We start from the raw sequence: 22,803 nt of genomic DNA on the forward strand, positions 1-22,803 counted from the left end.
TTCCATTTTTAAATTGGACCCATCGAGCATTTACACTATCAAGCGTCGAATAATAGTCGTTGCTGTAATTTACCCGTTTTTCCTAAATAAATGTATAAGATTAAATAATTGGTTAATTTATTTCCTGTCAATATGTGTTTATAAATATTTTCTACATAGTATATGTTTAAGATTTTCTAATGTGTTTCATTTAAAAACATGTTGACTTAATTCTAAATTAGTGAAAATACTTTATTGTCCCACCAGGGAGCGCCACAGCGAGCCACTCGCATGGTTTATTTGGTACACTAACAGTGGGCCCAGTTGTTCAAAGGTATAATTTGAAGAAATGATGGATGGTGGATTGGTTCAATTCTTGAACATATGTTGTCCAAAATCAAAGATGCATTCTGAAATAAATTGGATCATGAAATACAATCTCGATATTAATCTGCATCAAACCCTCGGTTTGTCATGTTTAAATATCTCCTGCTCAGCGATTGGTTTAGGAAGTGGAAGTCGCATTTAGGGCTCTCCATATGGCTGAAACTCCCACTTTACCCAAATTTGGAAAAATCCACTACCTTCTCATTAGCGAAAATAGTGACCAAGATTGTCATTGGAAATGGAATGTATTCAAATATAATAATAATAATAATAATAATAATAATAATAATAATAATAATAATAATAATAATAATAATAATAATAATAATAATAATGTTTGCATCAGCCCCCCTCTTGCAGTCAATTTTGTGTGGTCCGTTGAAAGCAAAGCGTCGGGACATCCTCCCACGTCGCGCCTGTGCTGTTGTGCTCGCTCATGCTGCGTGCATCGTGATCAGGCTGCAGCGAGTCTTGCGGAGGTCACCTTCTGTCACCGCAAGGGGAAATATTGAATCATTTGCAGTCAAGGCTAGGCTGGACTCGGTGCAGCTCGGCAAGCAGCGTGTATCTGGTAAGCGAGTGCGCCACGAATGTTTTGCTCTCTTTAGATGTTCAAATAATTGCAATGGTGAAGGTTCGATCGAGCAATCTCGTTGCATCATTTGCCAACCTTGTCCCTTCATAATTGACTTTCATTGGCAATCCTGTGCCTTCTAAATTATGCATGCGTCATACGGTATTGTTTTCAAGTGAAGCATCTTGCGTCATGGCGTGTATTTTGTTGATAGAGACGGAATTAAATAGTTTTGCCGCGAAGACTAATTTATGTCACATCATTTCTAACTCCATGCAATCTAGTTATTATTTTTGATATAAATGGATGCGTTTTATTGGGCAAACTGCTATAGCGATTCAGTATGGGGTGTTTTTCTGCATATAGAGGCTATAGGGGATCCGTGGCGTCTTCAAAGGTTGTTGCCATGTTATTGTAGTAGACAGAGATGGTGGCCATGTCTGCAAAGGATGGATATTTGTACGTATACAATTTCTTGCCTTTTCCATCCATGCAACATATTGTAAACGGGGAAGCAAACGACAACCAAATAACACTTGTTTATTAATAACTGGGTGGAAATCACTGTCTGTTAAATTTATGGAGCGGTGGGCTCCAGTGTGGAGGACAGGAATATAAATGCGAGAGCTCCTCTGTGCCGTTATGTAATTGGTTGTCACAGCTCAGCGAGGAGCCATCTCTCGCGTCATTTTCTTTCTTTTTTTTTTTTTTTTGCATCTCTGACCAACGAGCACCATACAGTACATTCTGCGTTTGGTGCATGTGGTTTTTCAAATCGTCTAAGATGCACCCATGCGTAAAACTGTTATGGAACCATTACTCCGCAGCCACGTTTATGCGTTTGTTATAAGAGGCGGGGCTTTCATGACGTCACGTGCTCTGTGTTTTAGGGGCTTGTCAACATTTTGTCCGCAAGAAACGGTGCAGCCCACCAATAAAACCAGCCGAGCCCCACATCATTTAGACTCTCTTCAGAATCAGCCTAAAGACATTTGTGCGTGTTGCTTTCAATCGATCTCAATCGTTTTTAAAGGGGGACACGGAAGATGAGCAACAGAATTTAGTTATGGAACTGTCCGAGGTTCTGAATGCTCAGCTTGCCTGGCTTGGGTGTCTGCCAAGGGGCCAAGGTGCCCCCGAGAACGAGAAGACGATGATCATACCGTCAAGGACGGTCATTTCATTTTATTGCGGGGAGAGTGGGGATGATTAAGTGCTTTTCATCCATCTATCCATCTATCGATCTGTCCATCCACATCCACAGACACACACACACATGATGTTTGGATGTTGTTTACACCCGTCAGTGAGATCACTGAATGAATCATTGCCTCCTCTTTTTTTCTTGACTTCTTACCATTCACCACTTTATTGCTCCCACTGCACTTGTTTACGCATGACTGCAAATAGCAGCGCCGCCAGCCTATAAAAATTCACTTCCATCACACTTTACCTGAATTTACATATTTTCTTCTCATTTTGTCAAGAAAAACAAAGTGGAACACTTAATATATTGACGCATTAACATTGCGTTATGTTTTTTGAATTGATGTCAAAATGTTGCAGGTTGTGAAAGAATTGATCAGGAGAAAATTTGAAATCATCGTTTGCGTTGATGTGCTTAATGAACAACCTGCTCAAAGAAATGAGAACCTATTTTTGTTTTTTGCTTTACACAAGTGACACATTGATGTGAACATTGATTCAGTAATTTTGAGGAATTCAATCCTGATCTGAGAAATGTCCCAAAGCAGAGAGGTAATGCCTTTCGCAACGTCATGATAGCTGAGCAATTAGCATGGCTTTTCCATATTTCTCTCGTTAATTAGTCCTTGTCCTCCGTTTGTGTTAACGATACTTGTCAGAAGTTGTTGTATATCCGCTGCGTTGTGAGATGATTAGTAACTTGTGCTGTGTTGACTCTGCCTCTGTAAAATGGCAGCACTGCTTTGGATGCTTGGTCATGTTTCATCCGCTTGGCTCTTCTTTATGACCTTTATGCTGTCATCACATCACGTGTGGCGGCTCACAGAGGACAATGTGGGGAAATATCTTGTTTTATTTTACACACTCAAATCCCCTGCAATATAAAGAGGTGGCAAGTGCATTTCAACTGTTGGAAGTGGGTGTAGCACTGTTTGACAGGGTGTGAGAAAAGGGGCCGCTGAATGCACACATGGGAGAAGACTGTCCTTGGCGGAGAGGATTAAACTGAGTATATTTTGCATCAGCTCTGCTTTTACACGATAAGCATGAGAGATAAACATTGACGATTCGCGTTTGTTGTATTTAAGCATGTTTGCTTTATTTCGGTCTAACCACTGCAACCTTTCATATGCTTATTTGGTGTGTTTGGATATTTGAGGTATATAGTTCCTTGTTTGTTATTATTACCTGCAGAAAAAAATGACTCAGCATTTTAACGTGCTTCATGCCAGAATCAGTGAGACGTAGCTTGCATCTGTTGCTCATGTGTCGGAATGAGTCAGCTTCATTGCACTTCTGTCCCAAAATCAGTCCGTGCAGTCATCATTTACTGTCCCTGATCTTCTGCATATGGTGTTTGTCATCAGGCTGTGTAGATGACTTTATTGCCATATTTAAACATACAATGAGAGACAGAAGCAATTGAACTCATTAAAGCCTCATCATCATTATTTGTACATAATAAAGACAGGTGCTAATACGACCGCGTGGGCGCAAAATTTGTCAAATACACCCATTGATTTTTCTGGGAAGATTTTCCATATTTCCACCCATCTTCTGTAGAGAGCTCTTAAAATATATGACTATTTTTTACATTTTCACTCATATTTTTTTATATTTTCACTCATCTTCTCTAGAGACCGCATAAGGAATCTTTATCAGCATTTTTTTTGAAGAATGAATTGGGTTTGGTAAATTGGATTGATTAGACAGCACTATTGTATCCGTATGACTATTTTTTTTACATTTCCACTCATCTTCTGTAGAGAACTCTTAAGGAATCTTTATCAACATTTTTTAAAGAATTTATTAGGTTTGGTAAATTGGATTGATTGGACAGCGCTATTGTATCCATATGAGAGCTCCTATAGCCAATGGAAATTTCTATTTATGGGAACCTGTTTTCCTACTGGTTGACAAGGTACGTTTTTCCTAACAAGCCAACAAACACACATCTAAGCAGCTTTGGAGGTTTGTCAGGAATGTCTTCATGTTTTGCTCTTAGGGGAGCTTCTTAGAAAGTTTAAGCACAGCCTTATCATGAACCTCCCTTGTTGGATTTATGGATCTGAGAAAAGTGTGCTAAAGAAGGAGGGTGAAGTAACAGCCAAGACCTTTTGGGATACTAATGACAATAAAAAAGATAAATATAAAAAAAGAATCATGCTGTTTGTAAAGATATGGCTTAAACTGTGTCTCATCGGACTTCTCCGCAATCGACTGGGTTATTAAGCAGTGACTCTCCAGAATAAATCTTAAATAACTGTCATGCTGAGTATAATAATATGAACATTAAGGAATTTTATTTCACTATTACACTTTTCTAATCCCACGACAGTATTAACCACATCAAATCCTATTACAAGTTGCACATTACACTCCGAAAAAAAGGGTACTGGAGGGGTCCATTCGTCTCCCCGAAGATACACATTTTCAGTAGGGTTCACAATTGAACCACTAGCAACAAATAAGTCTTTATATGGTCAGAAAAGGTACACAAATAGTCCAAACGGGTCAAGAGAACATCTGAATTGGCTGGTGACATTCATTACACACTGTCAGCGGCTCTGAAATGACTCAAATCGGGCTGCTCCACCCAGAGTGCGTACATTTTATAAAAAAATTAAGTCGATGGGAAAATATGCCCCCCAAAGAGTGTCGCACCCTCAAGCTATGCCACATGTCAACATCAATGTACTGCTGCGTTCATCTCTTCATCAGTCACCATAGCACTGAGTCCCGCTCCTCTGTCCATCTCTATTTGTCCCGGCCCACCACCTCTCGTCTCCTCCATGCTGTCACTAGGAGGCTGGTGGCAAAAGCTTTGCTTGTTACATAACACTGCAGCATCATGCGGGACGCTGCCTGCAATCATAACTCAATTCAATTGTGTCTGGATAGTTGAGCAGTCAACTCTGGATGATGTAATGCAGGGTAGTTGAGGAAGGTACTGGATACTCATGTCCAATTATACCTTTGTATTTCCATACACGTGTGTTGCAAATGTTATTCTTATGCTAACCACATTTTAATCAGATGTACCTTTTCCTTGCTTTCATTTTGTTTCCATGTCCAACATCAACTAAATAGTAATGCTAGCAACACTAAGATAGCAACCCAATGTTAGCTAGTCATGGCCGCTGTGCAGGTAGCAGCACTTATTCATAACTGAGTGTTACTATAACGCAGAATTTATTGGTTGGGAGTTTTGTTTTTGGGTTTGTACAAAAATAGAGTCCAACCGCTATCAGCAAGCTCTGCAAGAGCCTGATAATGATCCTAAATATTTGAATTGTCGCAGGTGTATTGGTGGCGGGAAATATCTAAAACATGCAGGATAGTGGCCCTCGAGGACCGGAGTTTGCCAACTGTGATCTAAATTCTTTGTGCTCTGTTTCTTGGCATGACCTCTAATCTCTTCAGATTAAGATGAACATTATTTATAATCAGGGTCTCTTTTCTTCAGGTGAATTATCGTCGTCTGACTTGTGGTTGACTCGGAAAAAAAAATATGTATATATATATATATATATATATCTTCAAGGACAAGATGTGTAAAATCCCTCACTAGGTTCAAAGAATGCAGAACCTTGAGTAGTGTAGCATTGCTGGAGGCGTTCATGAGGTAACTGAGTCATCCCTTTACGATACAATATTCTGGTTTCAAGCCGTGATGCACAACACAATCCTTCATAGACTACTTCTGTGGGGAAAAAGGTTAAAAAAGAAATCTGTCATCTGATATTTTTCTAATTTACAAAATGGAAACTTTAATGTCGATGCAGCTGCCTCAATATTCCTCTTTTTGCTGCGGAATTGCTAAGTATGCTAACAAGTTAAAAATTCTATTTGTGTTAGGTTCCAAGCTATAGTTGATAAATCCTTTTATAGGTCAAACCTAAATAGACAAAAATATTTCAAAAACCTGATGGGGTAGAATAAAGTTCCAGACAAAATCAGCAAAAATACAATAAAGGACACATAAAGACACCTCTGACCTTTGACCACTGTCACCTAACATGCAAACTAGTTTAGTCGACAAACAGCTAACGTTTGACGATGTCCCCAGTTCCGATACTTGAAGTAGTTCTCTCTGCACTTTATCCTTAATTATATATTTTTTTTGTCCGGTTTCGCACGTTAATGTTGGATGGAGAAATGCTGTACTATATACATCATGTTCGTGCATTGTCACTCAGACAGTTAACTTAATGATGGCCAAATCTGTAGCAGCTAGCTCTGTTTCCTGGCAACAACCGAGAGACGAATCACAACCCCGTTCTGCTACCCGTGTGACCACCTCCACTCTGCTCCTTGGGATTGCCGCACCTTCACTCTGGCTGCTGCCCCTCCGCTTGTCCCCCATGTCACATGCTGCTCTGCCTCCATGTCAATCTCCATTGCTTGTCACCACCCAGACGCTGTTGTCTCATCCTGTTTGTCTCTGTCACCCCTGTGTCATTCTGCCTAAGCCCCGCGTCTCAATGAAAGACCTCCCTCTGTCTCGCACCGAGTGTGTCCTGTTTTAGCCCCGTGTGGACACACAGGGTGATTCAAACACCACCCACGCAGGAGAAGCTAACAGCTCGTCGCCTGTGCAAATTTCTGCGGCAACATGAGTCGCTCATATGATTTTACATCACTTCCTACCTGAATTCTCAATCATTGTTTTGTCTAAGCAGTCAGGAGGGCTAATGTGCAGCAGGGTAAAGTTAGTTCATCTCTATGAAATCTTCTTACTGTAACAAGCTTACATGTTTGTTGGGATTCCCATTGAGTGCTGTAAGTGCTTCATTGTGGACCTTCAAAAGTATCAGGGACATTGCAATAGTTCCTTTTACTTTTGGATTTGATCAGTATTTTCTTTTTGCATATGTTAGGTTAACTGAAGACTAAAAAAGGAATTTTATTTTCAATTTCCATAGCTTCATTCTAAAACTGATTATTATTTCAAATTGACAGAACATGCACAAACATGTATTGATTATGATGCAGTTACAGGTTTGGTCCATAACATCCGAGAGAAAATGGCCAAAAATGTTGATCTTTTTTTTTTTTTCACCCAAAATTGAAAAGTTTGCAAATGCTTAAATTTGATCAAACACAAAGACAATCATTCTGCTTTCATGGAGGACCAGAAAAATCTGAGAAAATTTACTGCTGAGAGGAAGAATTGGACATGTCTAAGGTTCCAAACAATGAATCGGTTATCAAATTGGTTGTCGATGAATCAGATAATCGCTTAGTTGTCGATTAATCGATTAATTTTTTAAAAAGTGTTTAACATCACAATGTGGAGACATATTTGGTTCGTCTTTTTTAGCTCCACGACATACGGTACGTAACAACTTGGCATCGCCGCTATCGTTTCTGAATAAAGTTGCAACGACCAATCTGCGTTGCCGCCAAAGTTGTTGCATAGCCGTGACTAATTTGCATGTCAACCTCGCACTTGTGTCCGATCCACCTCTTTGCGCTTCTTGTCGCCGAGTTCCCTCCCCCTCTAAAGCTATTCAAGTGGAACACCGCAGGATTATCCCTCAGCCACCGAGACGCAGTTGTTTGCTCGACCTCTTCGAGTTGCCTTTATCAATCAATATTTGGTTTTCCATTTTTAAACAATACATTTGGACTACAAAAATCTTTGAATCTTTTTGTGCTTTTGTTTTGTAATGGAGGCAATGATGGTAAGCAAATATGATGTTTAGTTGCATACATCCCATACTTGAGACGTGATGTACATTGAATAGGACATTATTTTAATGAATAGGAAAAAGTATTAGAAACAGTAAGTGCGAATATTAACGGCAACGTCCTCTGCCGTTGAGTTATGAGAACCTGGAAAGTCGGAACAGCGTTGATTTTTCATATTTCATGAGACTTGAAGTGCCACCTCCCACTATTGTTTTCTCTATCTTCTATGTCAAACTGTAGGATGCCTTGTTTTGTGCTTTGTAGCCTTGTGAGTCACCAATCCTTTATAAATTGTGCATTGTGAGTAACTCTTTAGTTCTTTCCACCTACATACTGTAAGTATGCACATGTGCAAAAATGCATGGCGCACAAGATTGTTCGTTGACTTTAGTTTCTCGCAACTTTGTTTGGTTTGTTGGGGGATTGTTGCATCATCCTCTATAAAGTTCACCTGACGTGTTGTCGTCACAAATTCAGAAGCCGATTGGACAACTCAGGTGATGGACAGACTACTTGACCAGCACCTTGTGATGGTTGCCGAGATTACGAGTGCTTAACTCCGAGGCTGCTTTTAGGTTTTCTCGCCATGACATGGCTAGATAACATTAATTATGTCTCTGGGCTTGCCGTTTATCTTTTTCCATCAGAAACTTTTTGAAACATCTTGAAATTGCTTTTTTTTGCTACACTAACCTTCCATATCAATGGAAATAAATCTGTATGAACTCAGCGGAAGCTACGAAAAAATTTGGTTGAAGAGAACAGGCGGTTACCGCCAAAATAGGAGCAATGTCCAGAATTGTTCAGAATCTCTTGGAATTCTAAATTTGGGAACCTTTGATGCTCGAAGAAGAAACTGGCATCTTGCTGGGCTTGATATGAATGTTTTTGCTCACCAGCCACTGTGGTTCACAGTTTGTCAGCATTACCGGACCACTCGAGATTCCACGAGAGATTTACTTGAAATGAAACCAGCAGCTGCTGGAATTTGAATGTTATGTGTACACATTATAGTGTACAGTGGATGGATTCAGCAACATGCGTGTGTGTGTGACGGCAGTCGGTCTTATCTAGGACACGCCAGTTTGAGCTGTGCATTCTCGTTCCTCGAGGCAGGGAAACTGGATGTGCGGCTGAGAATGCTAATTTTATCTCACGATTATGAAGGTCTCCCTGAAACAGTTCAGTAATTGCCACGTTGTACCGCAAGGGCTGCTCGGTTATGTTTGTGTGTTAATATTCAGACACGAGCGTCTTTTATAATCATCTCCTTTCTTCCTTTTCTTTCAGTGTACGAAAAACCAAGTGCCGCTGCAGAGCACAGGTTTGGTTAAGATAGACAATTGCAACATCCGCAGAAATGTCTGGCTCCTACGATGAAACTGCAGGTGTTGACGACACCATGGACAGCTTCTGGGAGGTACAAAAACACAAGTTGGCACCTACAAGCATGACTCTGTTGTCACTGGCAGATAGGATTTTTTTTTTTCTTTGGGGGAAGGGCAAGAATGTATCAGGAGGTTGAGTCCGCAACACCAAAAAGGAAAAACGCCTAAAAAATTCAAACCCTCTATGGGGGATCAGGGGAAATGTGGGAAAAATAATTCCCACTCATCATAAAAGTCAATAAATCATCCATCTTGGCACCTGTAGGGGGCGTGGGGGCATGTCCAAGCATATTCTAGGGGGGCAGTGCCCTTGCAGCACCCCCTCTAGCTCCGCCAGTGGGCTGATTTTCCAAACACTGCCACACTGCCACAAATTGAATTTAAATTCAACTTAAACAAGATTTTAAAAAAACATCTGCAATAACTGAATATCACAAGTTGTTTTAGACAACATACAAATCCCAACAAGGTCACCTTACATTGATTGCGAGAGCATGATCACTTTAAAACCCATCAAACTAGAGTTAACGAATTCCCTCTGTACAGAGTCTCCTTTGTGTCACGGCACTCGACTACAGTGACACAAAGAGCCTCAGTCAACACAATTCTGAAGAGGACTTTCTCTCTGTGCACCACTTGTTCCATCCGAAGACGAGTAACGCACCCCGGCTCACTTTGTGCTGCAAAAAATGTTCTTCATGATTTTCAAACAGAAATTACCCGTGTTGTTGTGCTTTTTGAGAGTACACAGACTCACACATCAGCTTCACAGCCTTCCGCAGTTTTCTCCTCAAACAGAAAGTGCACATGCGTGATCATGGTAGAGCCCGTTACAATGCACGCAGAGCCACATGAGACTGTCTCTTCATGCATGCATGCATTTGACGTGTATACACGCACAGTCTGCATCCTCTGTTCATTTCTGTCTCTTTTTTGTTATCCATCCTTTCAAATCTGTCCGCTTGCTCCACACACACCACTCGGGGGGGATTAGTGTGCGCACACTCACACTTACGTACACACACTAACAAGCCCATGCCATTGCATAACTACACATGCAAAGGCACGAGCCCCTCACTCCCTCCCCTCCTCCATCATCATGCTGCATGAGCTCACAGCCTCACACACCCCTGCAGGCACTGAGGAGGCGGAGCCACGCCGCCTGCACCTGCATTTTTTTTATTTTTTGTTTAAAGAAGTCTATCTTAAGGTGCCATCTCATCTCATAAATGTTCATGTTCTCCCAGGTGGGGAACTACAAACGTGCCGTCAAGAGATTTGACGACGGTCATCGACTTTGCAATGATCTCATGGGCTGCCTGCAGGAACGGGCTAAAATAGAAAAAGCTTACGGAGATCAGCTGACTGCCTGGTCCAAGAGATGGAGACAGCTTATTGAGAAAGGTGGAACACCATCAAACAATCAGTTGGTATAGTTGACATAAATGTAGTCTAAAGGAATATTATTGGACTTACCTCAGGGCCCCAGTACGGCTCAGTGGAGAGAGCTTGGTTGGCTGTAATGACCGAGGCGGAGAAGGTAAGCGAGCTGCATCAAGACGTCAAGAACAACTTGATGATTGAGGATGTGGAGAAAGTCAAGAATTGGCAGAAGGAGGCCTATCACAAGCAAATGATTGGAGGCTTCAAAGAGGCAAAGGAGGCGGAGGAAGGATTTAAGAAGGCACAGAAACCCTGGGCAAAAAAACTCAAGGAGGTCAGAGAATGTTTTATTGCTCTATGTGTGTATAACTCTGAGAGACAAGATCGTTTTATTTGGATTTATAAATTCCTCAATGAAAAAGGAAAGACAAAATATACAACACACTCCATAGTGCTGGCTTGAGAAGAAGCCAGAGTGAAATGGTTTCAGCCACAACTTACAGTTTCTACATTTAATTGGGCACATATGAAGCTAGTTAATAAAAGCAGTTTGGGATTCTTAACCTCTGAATATGAGCACTGCGATTATATTTATATGTGGTCGCTCAACACTGTCCTCATGTCAGATTGTGAGAACGCGTGTGTTTGGACACGCAGATGGAGACAGCGAAGAAAGCTTACCACATGGCATGCAAGGAGGAGAAGCTGGCTGCGACTCGAGAGGCTAACGGCAAGACTGAGGCTTCTGTCACACCGGACCAACAGAAGAAACTCCATGAGAAAGTGGACAAATGCAAACAGGATGTGCAGAAAGTAGGGGAAAGACAGAAAAATGATTATCGTCTTTGGTTTTTGGAGATCCGTAAAAATATTCCTATAATTGCTTATATAGCAGGATAAACAATTTGTGAGTTTTTTTTTCTGGTTGAATAACTGTGGAGAGGAAGTATTGTCTCTACATAGTGCACTGTATGTAAAATGTAAATCAGGATTTTTATCAGGCCAGGTTTTCTGATTTTAAACAAATGTTGGCAAGTGAGTTAATCATTTTAATTCCACTCAGGCTAAAGAAAAGTATGAGAAGTCGCTGGAGGAGCTGAACAAGTGCGCACCAGCCTACATGGAGTGCATGGAGCAGGTGTTTGACCAGTGCCAGCAGCATGAGGTGAAGAGGCTGACTTTCCTGAAGGAGGCCTTGCTGGACATCAAACGCCACCTCAACCTCACAGAGAACCAAAGGTCAGCCAGCCAAAAGGAAAACAGTTCAAACAAAGGATGTGTGACATGAAAGTTCCGTTTTCTTCCCATGTGATATTACAAGTAGGTCGTTCCAAATCGTGGTGTGCAGGGAGTGAAATGACCTACCACTTTCTTTTTACATGACATTACATTACATGTGTGTATTTCACCAAATGTACAAGTATATAGTGATAACATAACTGCTACATGTAAGTCACTTATTAATTGTCGGATTCATTGAACGCTTGTCCTAAGATTAAAATGAGCCTAGAGCCATTGAAAATTGAGGCTCATCTCAGTAGAACTGCTGTTCATCCATTATTAAATCCCATTTGGAAGATTATGGTTGTCTCATTAGTTCTGTACTTCATATTTCTAACAATTCATTCAAAGAAGTGACGTGTTTGTACGAGAGTTGAATTGGTTTGCATTTTACAGTGAATCAATCTACCAACAGGTCAAATTATTTCATAATGAAGACAGTAAAAAAAACATAAAACCAGTGAACATAATGAGATCATAATAGATACTGGAATGTAGAAAATACAAACTAGCAAACTGGAGTGGATATTTCATGTCAATTTTTGATTTTTTTTCTTCCCTCAGCTACGCCACAATATACAGAGAATTGGAACGTACCATCCTGTCTGCGAACACACAAGAGGATCTAAAGTGGTTCAGCAACAACCACGGGCCCGGCATGCACATGAATTGGCCCGCCTTCGAGGTACGGATTCTTACATAGGTTTGGTTTTATCTTTATCTCAAAGAGTCAGTGCAAAAAGGACAGAAGAAAGCAAAAACGTCTCTTGTCTTGCCCCTCCTCACAATCCAAATTATTTCCTACAAACGTGGATTTATGGAAATGTTTGCTTATGTATCCTCGGGGGCGGGGGTGTCAAAAAGTAGCTCGAAACTCAAACTTTACTTTTTACTCCCGTTTGAATTTGTTTCGAGCAGGAATACAACCCAGACCAGGCAAATGCCCCTCCAAAGAAGAAGAAGCCAGATGGAGCACCACCTACTCCTAGCACTGACCACGTGGCGCCCCCTGGTGACCGGAGCAGGTTAGTTCCTTTGATTGGAACAAATATGGCAATTGTTAAATCAAACAGAAAAGTATATTTTACATGTTTTTTTTTTTTTTTTTTTTTTTTGACACACAAAAAGATTAATCTCACAACATTGCTACTTACTTGCAGTGCTCCATCAAACCAATAAAGTGATGTAAAATTTCATAGTGGGACTTAGTAACATATTCAATGTTAGCCTATATACATATTCTGTTTCTCTAGCGTGAGCAGCTATGAAAAGAACCAAGCACACTCAACCGAGTGGTCTGACGATGAGCAGCCCGCAGCCTACTCTGGCAATGAAAACGGTGGGAACGGAAACTCATTCGAGGAGGATTCTAGCACTGGGAAAGGTGTTCGAGTGCGAGCGCTCTATGACTACGATGGCCAAGAGCAGGATGAACTCTCTTTCAAAGCAGGTAAACAAACACAGAAGAAAGATTGTCGCTATAACGTTTGGAGATATTTTTAGCAACTGCACTTTAGTTGCTGTTTATGATGACAGGAAGTGATCAGAAATTCTCACTGTTGCCTTCAAATGTATTTTAATGTGTCTTGCGCTTGAAAAAATGACTGGAATTAATCAACAATGGCTAAAAGGAGAACTAATTATCGGAACAATCTGTCAATGTTTTCAGGCTCACTGTCTCAATAAATGTGTAAAAGAAATTAACAGAACAAATAATAATAGAGCCAAACCCATTTTTGTCGTTTTTTTCTCTGATTCCAAATCTATGAATATATAGCTAGTCTATATTACAATGGATGGTAAAATCCATATTGGGCAAGCTGTTATAGTGTCCGACTCTGTTTCAAATGATCAGCTCATTGTGGAAGCCTGATAATGATCAGGATCATTTTAATCAGATGTGTTGAAGGTGGGAAACAGCTTAAACATGCTGGATGGTGGCCCTTAAGGGCCAGATTTATCCACGCCAGGTTTATAGGCCAAATTTGACATCTTGATATCTCAAAAACCTAATGTGGTGCCAAAAAAAAAAAAGACTTTTTTTTTTTTAGAAAAAATATTTTTGGGACACATAAATCCATACCCTAAATCAAATTTGCTGTCATTTTTACCATTTGACACCATCCTGTGTCTTGATGAAAATATGCGACGACTTAACAGGCGATGAGCTGACCAAGACCGAAGATGAAGACGAACAAGGCTGGTGTCGAGGTCGTCTGGACAGCGGCCGAGAGGGACTGTACCCGGCCAATTATGTTGAGCCAATCTAGGCCAGTGGCCGGACAAAGAAAAGACATGCTCCTGGAGGCAGCTTGAACAGCACCATCAAATTGCACCGCACATAGCCAGAGACTTAAGAGCAACACATTCCCTTGCCCAACAGATGCGTGAAGCTGTCATCGAAACTTAGTAAAGCTAAAAGACAAATATTGTATCCAGCTCTTGGGGTGGTTTGACTTCCATATTTCAAAATAAGAGAATATACACACTCAACTATAGACCTTGACAGAAACATATGGCTTCTCCGTGTTGTATATAAGGTACAATGCAAGCTTATTTCAACAGGCAGTCTGTTGTGGAAACGGAAGGCGAATATAATCAGTTATACCCATTCGACAAATACGAGCTTCTCCAAGCCGCATTGAGTATGTACAGTGCGATGCCATTTTTATGTCGCTTTTATTTTTGAACGCTTTGTGTGGTCAGTCATCATTCTTCCATCAGGAATGCTGTCGTGTTTCAAGTACCACAAACAGTACCTTCTTTTCTTTTTCAGTCTTATTTTATCGTGTTACAGTCCAACCCCTTTTTGCGGTGTGTGCAGTGTTATGTGTTAAACTGTTTCCGAGCGCGCATAGCAGCATGCGCTATGCGACAACTCACATTCCCTGGATCGTCCCGCCTCGTACGGGGTCGCGACCCAATGCAACGCTACGACTTCCGATGCACTTTGAAAGGATCGCATGCATCTGTTTTCACCAGAGGAAGCTTGCTGACAACATGCTCGATTTTATGTTTGTTTTGTCATCCATTGAAAAAAGTGACACGCCCCCCACCCCAAACCCCCAACCCCCCCACAGCAGCTTTCATTCTAAAAGCATGTCTACTTACTAACCATCGCTGTCAGTGACCAAGCAAAACCGGATCGGCGCATCCTTTTTTGCGACGAGCACTGCAGTATGAGAGGGGTTTCGAACAATGCCCATGCCAGCATTTTTTTTCTACCAGGAAGGGGGTCAATGGGGGCATGCTAAGCCCCATAGGACTGTGTGAAGACCAAGCCTCTTCAACAGGACATGAATGTACTAGTGTTCAGGCATGAAGAAGCCATGCTGTCCAACGGAAAACACAGTTCTTCACTGTCGGAAAGCCCTAACTAGTCATGCTGAGCCAAAGAAAGACACGCTACCATCGTTTTCCCCTCCATGCCATAACCTCACATATCATGTGACTCGATTTGTAGCTGCCTCCCAGTCCACCAAAGCTTTATTTGTCAGTAACGCGGGGAATCATCATCAATACATTGCACGTACATACAATGCTCGCAATGTATTGTGGACTGATTTCCATTTTACGTCTTGGAAGTTTCAACCATATCTTCATTTGCATTCAGCAAATTGATGTGTGTGTTACTCTCAAATTTGTTTTCAGTGGTTACTGCATGAGCGATATCCTTTTAGAAGTGCTGGAGTTTTGGACCGAGATGTGTTGAGCTCTCCCCGGGACATGATTTGACAGCTTTAGGTATCGCAGTGAGGAGAAAACCATCACCAGCTCACAAGTTGTGTCTTACGAGTCGAGTTGTCCAGCAAAGCAAAAAGGACTTGTATCATCCGTTGTTCCACGCACACACAAGAAAAAAAATGTGTCAGCCACAAAAAGTACCTACATTGCCATTTTGAGGGAGACATCATTCCGTATGTACGCGTTGTGTAGAAAAAGTTCAAAGAAAAAACAAAAAAACATGCAAGTGACTGACTACTAAGACAAAATGTAGTGTTATATATGTAAATGTGTTTCATTCAAATAACAACAATGAAATATAAAGTAATAGGCACCATGTCGTATGAATTTCATGGCGATGGTTAAGTGTATCATAAAAGCGTGACACCCCAAGCTGTCAGATTTGTAAATGAAGATGTAATTTAAAGATTATCTATTGTAACTGTACAACTGTGTTGAGTTGAAAATGAGACCTAACCATGTTGGGGCAGTAAAAATGTGTAAGTGTGTAAATGCTCTTTCTTTCTTTATTTCTTTCTTTATTTATTTTTTAAATGTTGATCTCTTCCTTATGCACACAGGAAACCGCAGCTCATGGCGTGGAAACCTGATATTAGGTCTAGGTGATGTATGTTCATAGTTAGTGATGTACTTTTATCTCCTAACTGGTGTAGTGCCTGTTCATCTTGATGTAACAAGACGTTCATTTAAATATGCATAAAGATGATTATGATCACAGATAAAAACGACGATAGTGATGAAAAAAAAATCTCAAATTTGTTGTGATGATGTCAATATTACGATATTGGTTTGAAAGGGAAACAAGTTTGTTTGAAAAAGCGTGGTCTCTTGTTTTTATTGGATCTATCTAGCTAGCCAGACAAGCACATAAGAGAATCTTAATATAATATGTGAAAAGTGTTTTGTAACTTCCATAAATCACTTTAGATATTGTGGAAGTAGAGTTGTCTCAGTAAATGAAATGTCAAAACATGAAGCCGCTTGATTTATGACATAAGGCAAAAGATGGTGGATATCAATTTGTACATGAGGTGGTCTGATCTGAGCGCATCAATGTAAATCTTTGAGAAGAAGAAATTCTCAACTTTCTTTTTTTTCATATGGTAGAATGTCAATTCATTTTACAACCTAAAATTCAAAATGATTTAAAATGTCTGCAGTGGAGACATACTATCATGGAAAAATCCACTTTTTTTGCTTTTATATTCATTTTATTGGGCACTTGGAGTCTCCACGATTGTAGAAAGGTGTAATCTATCCTTCCAGGTGTCGCAGAGATACCTTTATGATCTGTTTGGGGGCTATTTTCTTACTCAGTTCAGTTTTCTTCATTTTCTTTTTATTTATTACGTCACATCATTTGGGGTGGGACTACCATACAAGGTAACAGGTGCGGCAAATCCGCCATCTTTATTACTCGGAGTGACTTTTGTAGTCCAAACAACTCATGGATGCCAAAGTGGAGAGATCAAAATGTTACGTTGTCGGATGCATCAATCCACACAACTCCTTACACCTTACACCCCAGCATCAGAACCATAAAAAGGGGCCTGGTTAAGTTTCATTTTTCAGGACAAAGTTCCCACATCTGTGTGCAAAGTCTTGCTTAATCAAGGACGAGAAATCTCTTGTCAGTATAGAGAAGGATTTGCTGAAAGATTTTGTTTCATTGAGGGGTCAGTTCCTTCGATCTATGGAAACGACAGACACATTATTATCATATTATTACGAGTCTACGATGCCCTTGTTTTTATAGCAATAGCATCAATATTTCTGCTGATTTTAGTGCTGTGCGTTCTATATTTTCCGTTCTTGTTGACATATTTTTAGTAGTTGTATCAGATGAATTGCATCAAAGGTGCTGTTTTATCCTTGGGGACCACAATAATGTTGAAATACATTCGTTAACCTCTCGGTAATGCTAGCCGTTAGCATTAGCTTACTTCTTAGCTTGACTGCAGCGCTTGTTTACAAGACATGTTCATAATTTCATAAATATTGAGGAGACCACAACTGAATGAGTAAAACGGAAGAATTTATGAACGTGATATGCAAGATTTAAAAGAAAGAAAACTATTGATTCATTTCTTTTTTTGGTAATAGGCAGAAGTGCACATTTTAGTAGGCAGTCTTTACAGTTTAAATGATCAAGTACATCAGGAAGCTTACAAGTTCTTATGCTTATGTCCAGCACATTTTCATTTTTTACAGCTTGTTGCCATCCTGGTGCAGCAAACAGCTCGGTTATACAGGATTTACAAATTGGTAGACCAATCTGCGTGACACATCCGGCTTTCGAATGATCCCCTTCTTGTAGTACTGACGTATAGATCGACTCAGTTTGTCATAGTTCATAGCTGGGCGGTTCTTTCGGATGCCCCAAAGTCTGGCCACATGAGCCGAGTCTTCTATTTTGAAAATCCCTATGGACACATTAGAGAACTTATGTACCTTCAGAAAAAAAAGTACAGTATGTGGACAGTACACCGTATGTAGTTAGTTCACATGTACACTAGTGACACAGCTCTACATTTACAAGTACAGTGGAGCCTCGGTTTTCGACCACAATCCGTTCCAGAACAAATTTTGTTCCTAACAAATACTTGAAATACCGTGATGGATGCCAGTTCTCTATGCCTTACCCTTTTCTTTGTTGATCCAGCGGATACAGCGGCTGTAGTTGTGCGGCTTAAGGAGCAGCTCCCGGAGGAATTGCCACAAATGGATGGGCTGACTAGGGTAGTTGCACCAAGAACTGTCATTTACTAAAAAAAAAAAAAAAGAAAAAAAATTAATAAAAAGGAAAGGTAGAGTCTCAGGCAACGCATTCATAGCTGTTAGTGGAAATAATGTTGTAGATCCATGCACAAATGTATAAACCTGTCCAAGATTTACCTGACTTAAAGTCTTCTGGTGGCCACAGGTCCTTCATTGCTGCAGCTAACGAAAAACAACACAGACACAAAACACATTTTTGTGTTGTTTACTTGAATGTATATATATATATATATATATATATATATATATATATATATATGCACCTTCAATGAATAGCCCATTTTAAAACTTTGTCCGTATATAAGGTGCACCATGAATGCATCATGTCAGATTTTTAATCCAAATCAAATCATTCTCCATTTTACCTTTTTTATTTCAACTTCAGACGCAACAAATTACTTTATAATCACAATCCATCGTCTTTTTGATTCATGATTCATAGTCTTCAGAGGGCCACTTATGATTGATTTTATGACACAATGCTTCGGGCCAGTTTAAATTTAGGAATTCGCGCCATATATAAGGCGCACCGGACTATAAGGCGCACTGTCGGCTTTTGAGAAAATGTTAGGTTTTTAGGTGCGCCTTATAGTCAGGAAAATATGGTAATATGTCTTGTCACCGTGGGATAGTAGGAAACGAAATTTCGATCTCTGTGTGTCTTGACGTGAAGAAATTGACAATAAAGCAGACTTTGACATCTTTCTCTGCCCTCTGGTTTGCCTCTGGACTGCCTCTGGACATCACAGCAAGGTTCACTTTGCACCTGCGTCAATTCTTACCAGATCTCCAGATGTCAAGATGAGCATATAGTATATCTCCAAACTGCAAGGAACGTTCTCTGAAGTTAGCCTCTGACATGGAGCACAAGTCCCTTCCACTCAGCTCCTTGAAGAGCAGGCTCATCTGTGGCAGTCCGTACAAATGCTCCGTCCACAGCAGCCACTTGTAAACGTGCATGCAGCTCCATTCTTGCGGGTCTGTGGAGGAAAATTCAAACAAGAATAAACACAACGAGCCACATGATGTATTCCACGGGGTTCAATGCTGGGGCCCCTTCAGTTTTCATTGATTTTGTTGCCTCTGGGTTCCATTTTAAGAAAGCATCCTTCCACTACTATGTACATTTTCCACATAAAAGTAGCTGTGTTTACGGCTGGCTTCCCATGGTGACGTAGGCCTTAAAGGGGTCCCTGCAGATGACACAATCAGATCTATAGTATGTTCTTCCAAAGCAAAAAGGACACTTTCTCCTTCGTGTACTCTCCTTCTGTTCTGCCTAGAGAAATTCAAAGACTAGATTGACGGTATATGTATCTATTTGTTTTACACTTTAAAGCCATGTTTATTCCTTGTACTACTTGAAAGTGAAATTCACACTATTTTCAAACCTTTTCTACTTCAATTCTCTCATTATCCATAATCAAAATAGACTTGTGGCTTGAGACTCAATGCTTCCCTGAACTTTGCGAAAGAAGATATGTGTTAGATTAAAATTTCATGCCACTTCTTGGTAAATAGAGTTGAGCAAGCGTGAACCTGTACCCAATGGGAAATTTTGACTGACTGGCAGGCTAATCCTCCACTCATGACCAGAATTTTAGATTTGCTCTTTAAACCAAACAAATAAAACAATCAGCAATCAACTCATCATAGTATCTCAAGCCAGGTCGAGTATCGAGTATTTAACTCCCAAGTTCAAGTAAAGTCTCAAGTCTTTACTGTGTTTTTTTTGTTGTTGTCAAATCCAATTAAAAACTTTAATTAAATTAAAGTCCAAACAGTGACTTCAGTCCAAGTTGCAATGACTTGGCGCCATGACATTTGTATGGCTGCTTATTTCTAGGACTGAATGTGCTGTCACACAGCAAACAATCAGCATCACGGAGAAAGATTTTTAGGCTGTCAGTTCAAAACGACCTGAGAATTGTTTGTTTGTACAAGGTGTGCAGCTCCCCAGGGATTGGGGCATATTGATAGCGAGCGCAGTGCAGTGTTTCAAGTTTAGCCGATAATTTGACATGAACCAGCAGTTGTACCTGGTACAATGTTGAGCAGCTTGCAGGCTTTCTTGACATCACTTAGCACTTCTGTCACCACCATGGATTGGACCTGCTCCAGACAGTAGTCCTCTGCTTTACCCTGCATATCAATGGGAGGGTTCTGACCTGGGCTAAGTATGGGTGGGTTTGGCTCTGGACGTCCAAGACCTTGAGCAGGAATTGCGGCAGCCTCTGCCATCCACAGTTCTTCACTCGCTAACTCTTCATAATCAGTAGGGCGGTTAAGAGATGGGAGGCTCAACAAACTATAGGAAGGTTTGATATCCTCGAGCTCCTCCGCCCAGTGAATTCCATCGTCGTCAAATGGGGGACTTAGGCCAAGAGATGATTGTCCTCTGGTGCTCATAATGTCATCATAACCTGAACTCCCCATCCTCAACTGCACGCAAGGCTGCAAAAAAGCAGATTATTTTGTTGACGCACTTTGACAATACTTATGATAGTTGTCGAACCAAAAGAAAACACATTATATTGAATAAAATTGACACTTACGCTGATATCGGGGAAAGAAAAAAGAACATGGTACAATTCTGTTTTTAATTGAGGGAGTGGATTACAATGAGCATGACTTATATAGCTGAATGCACCAATGATTGCCGTTCCAAAGTTTGGCTGCAGTGAAAACTTGCTCTTCTGGATATTCCTTCATCCAAAATAAACAATATCTTTCGCTCTCATTTTCTCTCTCTCCCCTCTCAGAAGTATGCCACAGATGAAAAGCAAGGGTCACCAATATGGAGCCCCCAAGGACCTTGTAAGTCGCCCGTTGTTGGCGTGTTGTAGAAATAGTTCACTAGAGATGTGTGTAATTCTTTTACATTGCGATTAAAATGAAAGATCCAATTCCAAAAGTGCATATCAAGTCAATAATCAATTTAAATGTCAATGTTTCAATGAGTTTCATCATATCTTGGTAATTATATACTGCAGATTCTTTTGTTCAGACAAGTAAAAATATCTAAGATGTTACCTGCTTGACAGTTTGGACTGTGTCTCCAGTCTTCCTCAGATGCGTCCTCGAAACTGTCAAGCAGGTAACAAATTTGTACTTGTCTTAATAAAATAATCTGCAATTTATTGAATGTTAATGGTCGCATAAACAAGTATTCAAGAAGTAGTTAAAAAATGTTGCTGACCCCTAAAGATTAACTTGCAGATGTAAAATAATAATGAATGGGAATTTCTTACCTTATCTGTTAGTTCAAAGTAGGTGCCAATGGAGATCAGTTTCCTTTCCTGATGCAACTGCTCCACCTTGTCTGTGTCCTTCCTCTTCTGGAGCCCTTAAACTTACTTGCCTCAAGGCAAAAATGAGCTGCAGTGTCAAACGGAAGTTCTTCTTGGTTTAGAGCTGTTTTGCTTCAATCCACGATGACCCCGGAGACACCTTTTTTGGTCCCTGGCCCTTCAGGAGAACCTGCCTGACTTCTAGTTTGACATCTCAGTTGTTTAAAACGGGGTGTGACCCAATCAGGGAGGGGCCTATTTGGTCAAAACGTAATCATAATCAGTAATCCTTTTAGAAACGTTTCTGATGTAGCTAAAAGTACATTGTATTTAAGGGTTGTTAAAACATGGATCACAATGCTTGGGTGAAAAATATATTAGAAGACCAGGTAACTGGACACGTGCTTTAGGGTTAAAAAAAAAAAAAAAAAAAGCCCTAATTTAGGTCTTAATACAACTCTTCCGACGAGTTGTTTTGCAAAATTGAAGAATCTCATTGGAAAGTCAAACAACAAGAATTGGCAGAGTAAGGAAGAAATTGTGTCAATGTTTGCTTTGATTAAACAGTGTTGAATTATTCTAAATAGCTGCTCATACATTTTATCCCCCGATTTTGAAAACATATTTTATAACAGGTTTGCACATTAAAACAACTTTATATTTATTCGCCTCCATATTTCTCATGTGCTCCTCAGAACAGCAAGCATTTCCAAGTAGTCTTTAGTTCTGATGGACAGGAGCCGTTGAGGAGCCCCATGCAGACCAGTAAGCCTCCAGGCAAGCAGGTAACCTGACTCCTCCCTCCAATAAATGGAGGGCAAGAGATCTGATAACATGTTAAGCTCTGAGTTTGATGCCCAAACTTTCTTTCTCATTCATGTTTTTGTTCATGTTTCAATGAGCCAAATGAGACATACATAAATGATATTAACTCTGTCCATTTACATACAGTATGACTACGCCTATGACAAATAAAATATGAATATTGTTTGAAAACTTGCACATTAACTGCCACCCCCTTCACAATAATTATGAGAGCTTAGAAAAAGGCTAAGGTGTTTCATTCAAGTCTGGAACTTTTTTTCCCCCATTCTTTTGG

The 22,803-nt window shown here is 40.3% G+C and overlaps 2 protein-coding genes across 3 annotated transcripts; one reads left to right on the top strand and one right to left on the bottom strand.

The window, feature by feature from the left end:
* Nucleotides 1–823: 823 nt before the first annotated feature.
* On the top strand, nucleotides 824–14,473 carry LOC147061557 (protein kinase C and casein kinase substrate in neurons protein 1-like). Its single transcript, XM_085912983.1, has 10 exons — nucleotides 824–937; nucleotides 9,131–9,260; nucleotides 10,476–10,632; nucleotides 10,710–10,945; nucleotides 11,269–11,424; nucleotides 11,675–11,850; nucleotides 12,457–12,577; nucleotides 12,811–12,917; nucleotides 13,146–13,342; nucleotides 14,053–14,473. Exons 2-10 carry the CDS (start codon nucleotides 9,201–9,203, stop codon nucleotides 14,160–14,162), a joined length of 1,320 nt encoding a protein of 439 aa, XP_085769109.1. The 5' UTR covers nucleotides 824–937; nucleotides 9,131–9,200; the 3' UTR covers nucleotides 14,163–14,473.
* Nucleotides 14,474–17,729: 3,256 nt separating this feature from the next.
* On the bottom strand, nucleotides 17,730–21,873 carry LOC147061558 (SAM pointed domain-containing Ets transcription factor-like). 2 transcript variants are annotated; one of them, XM_085919593.1, is made up of 7 exons: nucleotides 21,666–21,873; nucleotides 21,448–21,500; nucleotides 20,454–20,868; nucleotides 19,197–19,394; nucleotides 18,532–18,576; nucleotides 18,279–18,401; nucleotides 17,730–18,059 (listed from the first exon to the last, which is right to left on the bottom strand). In XM_085919593.1, exons 3-7 carry the CDS (start codon nucleotides 20,848–20,850, stop codon nucleotides 17,881–17,883), a joined length of 942 nt encoding a protein of 313 aa, XP_085775719.1. In that variant the 5' UTR covers nucleotides 20,851–20,868; nucleotides 21,448–21,500; nucleotides 21,666–21,873; the 3' UTR covers nucleotides 17,730–17,880. The 2 variants fall into 2 exon arrangements, with proteins under 2 accessions (XP_085775719.1, XP_085775718.1); XM_085919592.1 differs by lacking the exon at nucleotides 21,448–21,500.
* Nucleotides 21,874–22,803: the final 930 nt, after the last annotated feature.

Source organism: Syngnathus leptorhynchus, chromosome 1 (genome assembly GCF_054491065.1).
Source record: "Syngnathus leptorhynchus isolate UIUO chromosome 1, UIUO_Slep, whole genome shotgun sequence".
Taxonomy (NCBI): Eukaryota; Metazoa; Chordata; class Actinopteri; order Syngnathiformes; family Syngnathidae; genus Syngnathus; species Syngnathus leptorhynchus.